The sequence below is a fragment of the Malurus melanocephalus genome, unplaced genomic scaffold (genome assembly GCF_030028575.1).
Source record: "Malurus melanocephalus ecotype Western Australia unplaced genomic scaffold, MMel_1.1 scaffold_137, whole genome shotgun sequence".
Classification (NCBI taxonomy): domain Eukaryota; kingdom Metazoa; phylum Chordata; class Aves; order Passeriformes; family Maluridae; genus Malurus; species Malurus melanocephalus.
The window spans coordinates 1273539-1277141 of NW_026623369.1; the positions used below are offsets into that span (position 1 = coordinate 1273539).

At 41.0% G+C, this 3603-nt stretch overlaps 1 protein-coding gene across 1 annotated transcript in view; it reads right to left on the reverse strand.

Moving 5' to 3' along the window:
- Positions 1–3603, reverse strand: part of WDFY4 (WDFY family member 4) — a 111070-nt gene that overhangs the window by 60366 nt on the left and 47101 nt on the right. The window contains exons 32-36 of the mRNA XM_057370989.1: positions 3038–3201; positions 2738–2935; positions 2347–2464; positions 1653–1810; positions 993–1231 (exon numbers count right to left, since the gene is read on the reverse strand). Of these exons, the coding sequence (XP_057226972.1) occupies positions 993–1231; positions 1653–1810; positions 2347–2464; positions 2738–2935; positions 3038–3201 (877 nt within the window). The remainder of the gene's footprint in view (positions 1–992; positions 1232–1652; positions 1811–2346; positions 2465–2737; positions 2936–3037; positions 3202–3603) is intronic.

The window sequence follows — 3603 nt, forward strand, 5'->3', positions numbered from 1 at the left end:
AAAAAAAAAAAAAAATGAAAGGCAACAGGCTTGTTTAAGGCATCCTGACAATCTAGACTTGGTCGCAGAACTGCTATAAATAATAGCATATATAGACACTACTAATATAATAAATTCTTTCATTTTAAAGAGACATTACTATCTTGGAGAGTCAAATCCTTGGGTATGCAAAGCTGCCATGTTTATTTCTGGTTTTCTGTAAAACACCACAATTCTGATTCCCTGGATTTGTTATGTTTGATGTTTGGATAACATAAACCCTTCTACAATTTAGGTTTTTTTTAAAAAAATGTTTTTGCTCTTACTTTGTAAAAGCAATCCTTACCCCATCTCAATGGTTTTGGCCTGGAAATCATTATCTGACTGCAATAAGAACATCCAGAGAAGATCTCTGGAACTGCAGCTCATTTCTGGTGTGATACTGATTAATAGATTCTAACCATCAGAGCAGTACAGAAGGCTATCATTGACACAAGAAACATGATAATAGTGAATAAAGCACTAGTGAMAATTTGCTTCATTTTTCACAAACCTAAGCTTCCAAGGTAGCTCCCCAGCTTACATTAGCAAGTGTACATCTTGTATATCAGCATATGTAAGAACAGCAGAGTGGGTGTGGATGTTCTAGCCCTACCCAATGGCAAAACTCCCAGTCTGAACAACCAGAACCTTGCAGTTCCAAACAACAATAACACAAAGATCACAAGATCCATGTACACTTTTATATATGTTTTAAATGTACCCAGGAAGATTTCCAGATTCTCATTTTCATGATGAGCTTGTGAGCCAGCTCCAGTGGAATTAGTTCCTGTTAACCTGTTAACTGCAGTTAGTACTCCAAAGTGAGTAGGCTGCTGGAAATGTTGGATTCAGCTCAATCTCAGCCTTCTAGGGATTCCCCAAACTGGGTATTGCCTGCGACCTCTGCATCCACTTCCATAGGTACAGCAAAGAGATATAAACGAACATTTTAATGAGATGAACATTTATACCTGCCCGAGTTCAGTTGACAAAGGCAGTACATCAGGCAGATGACAAAATTACTATTTGAATTGTAAGTTGCAAAAATAATGTCCCACTGCTCTTGCAGAACAAGGAGAGTATTCAGGACATTAAACTGTTCAGGCAGTGATTGTTGTGGTCTGGATAAGCAGTAKAGGATGGCTCTGTTTAAGCAGCTGTACAGGGCACTGAGGAAAACTTCCCTTTGAGAAACAGAGCTTTCTAAGACCTGTGAAAACACAAAACAGCAGAATAYTTTACTTGCTCAAAGAACTTTCTTCCCAAGGTTCCACTCCTCCCACTTCTTTTAAGCAGCAAAAATCCCCAGAACTACCTGCTACGTAAAAATTCTCTTTTTCTGGATTACTGCTGAAGTCCCCAGAACTGTGGAAGAGATTTATTCCTGTTCAGCAATGTGTACATAGCCAACAGACAGTGTCACAAATAGGTTAACTATCCTTTCTTTATGCTGCACCATCTACCTCTAATTATAATTTAGAGCTGTTATGTTCTCATGCAAGGAAACAGGAATAACAACAATCACCAAATGGATTACAGCCATCTTCTTCAGAACTGCAGTATCACGACCTCAGTGTAAAACAGCATGTAMAACATATTGATGAAAGTTGAGGAAAAAAAATGTGACTCACCCACATAATCTGTTTGGCAATGAAGATCAGGATTTGCTTGGGGTCAGCAGCAAACATTCGGCTGTTCAGCTTCTCGACCAATTTCTGAACAAAATAAGCAATGTTCATCATGGATACAGGCGCAGCTGATTCTGAAGTACCATGAGGATCACTGCTCCCTGGAGAGAATACAAAAGGCTTGATTATTCCATAACAAGATGAAAAGACAAAAAAAAGTGAGATGTGAGATTACCAGAGCTGAGAAGAACGGTTTTGTGCCATAGTGTCTCAGAGCCAGGACATATCTAAGCAGACACCTTACTCAGACTGGAAATGACAACTCCATCTTAAGGATGAAACCAGTCTCACTAAAATGCTGCAAAGAAGGACTGGTCCAACTAATGAGCCTGAAAGGAGAGCAGCCACAACTAAGTTATTGGGGCTGTTTCCAGAAGCATTCAAGGATAAACCTATGTTTCTTCCTAAGTACTGCCTTTTTGATATTCAGAATCTGTTCTCAGAAAAAAATGAAGAGGCTCYCTAGAAAAAAATTATAAAAATATAATAATTTATGCAAACTTCCTTACAGCAAGATAGACTGGACAGTCAAGCCTGCTGAGCTGGACTGTCCTACTTCCTGTTTCCAAACCCTTCTAGAAATTATACCTACATGCTAAATATTAGCTAATTAAACAATCTGATTCCCACCACTCACCTCTGGATCTTGTTTTCCCCTCTCCTTGGCTGGTAACATGGAAGACATCCATAGCAGACAGCAGAACTTTTGTCTGAAAAAGTCTTTTCTGCTCACCGGTGGCATCTTCTGGAGAAGCCTATATAGTGATGGCATACATATTAGCACAGCAGGAAAAGAAAAACTCTGACTCAACTTCACTTTCAGCAAGAGTGCATATTAAACATTGCCTGAAAAATTGCTGTTTTCCAGGGGCAGCATTTTCTTAGTTCACATTAATGTAGAGGAATTAGAAAAGTAATTTCCTTTTGCCACTGTTAACACTTTTTTTTTTTGCTAGGTCTCTACCAGGATATGGCCTATCATTCCACCCTCAGTGCAAAGCAGAGCAGCAAAGCCTGATAAGAGAAACCTCAAGAAGCAGCTCAAGGGGATGCCCTTGTTTGTTTGCTGGGATGTTGAGAAGACTGTCTGTCAGGAGGACTCGCACAAAATCCCACACTTGTTTCTTGGCAGGGTGTGGTAGGAGTGGCAGAGARGAGGGATCAGCACAGCCCTTCCCTTCAGCAATGGCTGGACCATCAGGAGCCAAAAGATCTTCAGACGCACCCTGTGAAAGCAGTCAGCAATACATTTTAACTCAGTCTCCTATAAATTGAGTTTTTTTCTCCTAGTGACCCTGAAGGGGTTGTGCTGGCTCATAAACACATACCTTGGGTGATCCTGAATGAAAAGCAGCCATAGCCAAAGTTTTCAAGAAGTCAGGACAGTGCCACACAGGATCCTGAATGTAACTGTGATAGATCAAGCACAGAAACTCGATAACAATCCCTGGATAGGCAATCTCCCAGGAGGCTTCTGCATCTGCAATAGGCTGAACACAGACAAATGTGCATCTGGTAAAGACAGCATTCCTCTTATGCATAAAAGCTCATCTTTGTTCCTCTGTAGATATTCCAGAGCAAACATGACACAGCTGCAAAGAAGCCAGAAAAGGTGCATGGAGTCAACCCTCACCATGCAGACTGAAGACACACCCAACCAGAAAGGTGACATATCATCATCATCATCATCAAGAATGAAATGAAATTAATGATGTTGTGGGAGAGATCTGTCTCTGTACTCAGAAGTTCTTAAACGAGATTCCTTCACATCCTGTGCTACATAACCAGTAGCTGTTCTGACCCTTGAAGCCCCTGCTCACTGCCATATTCAGTATTGCTCTGAGGGCAGAGCAGGACGGGGAACCACAGGTGGAGGCTGCCACTGGCATCTGTC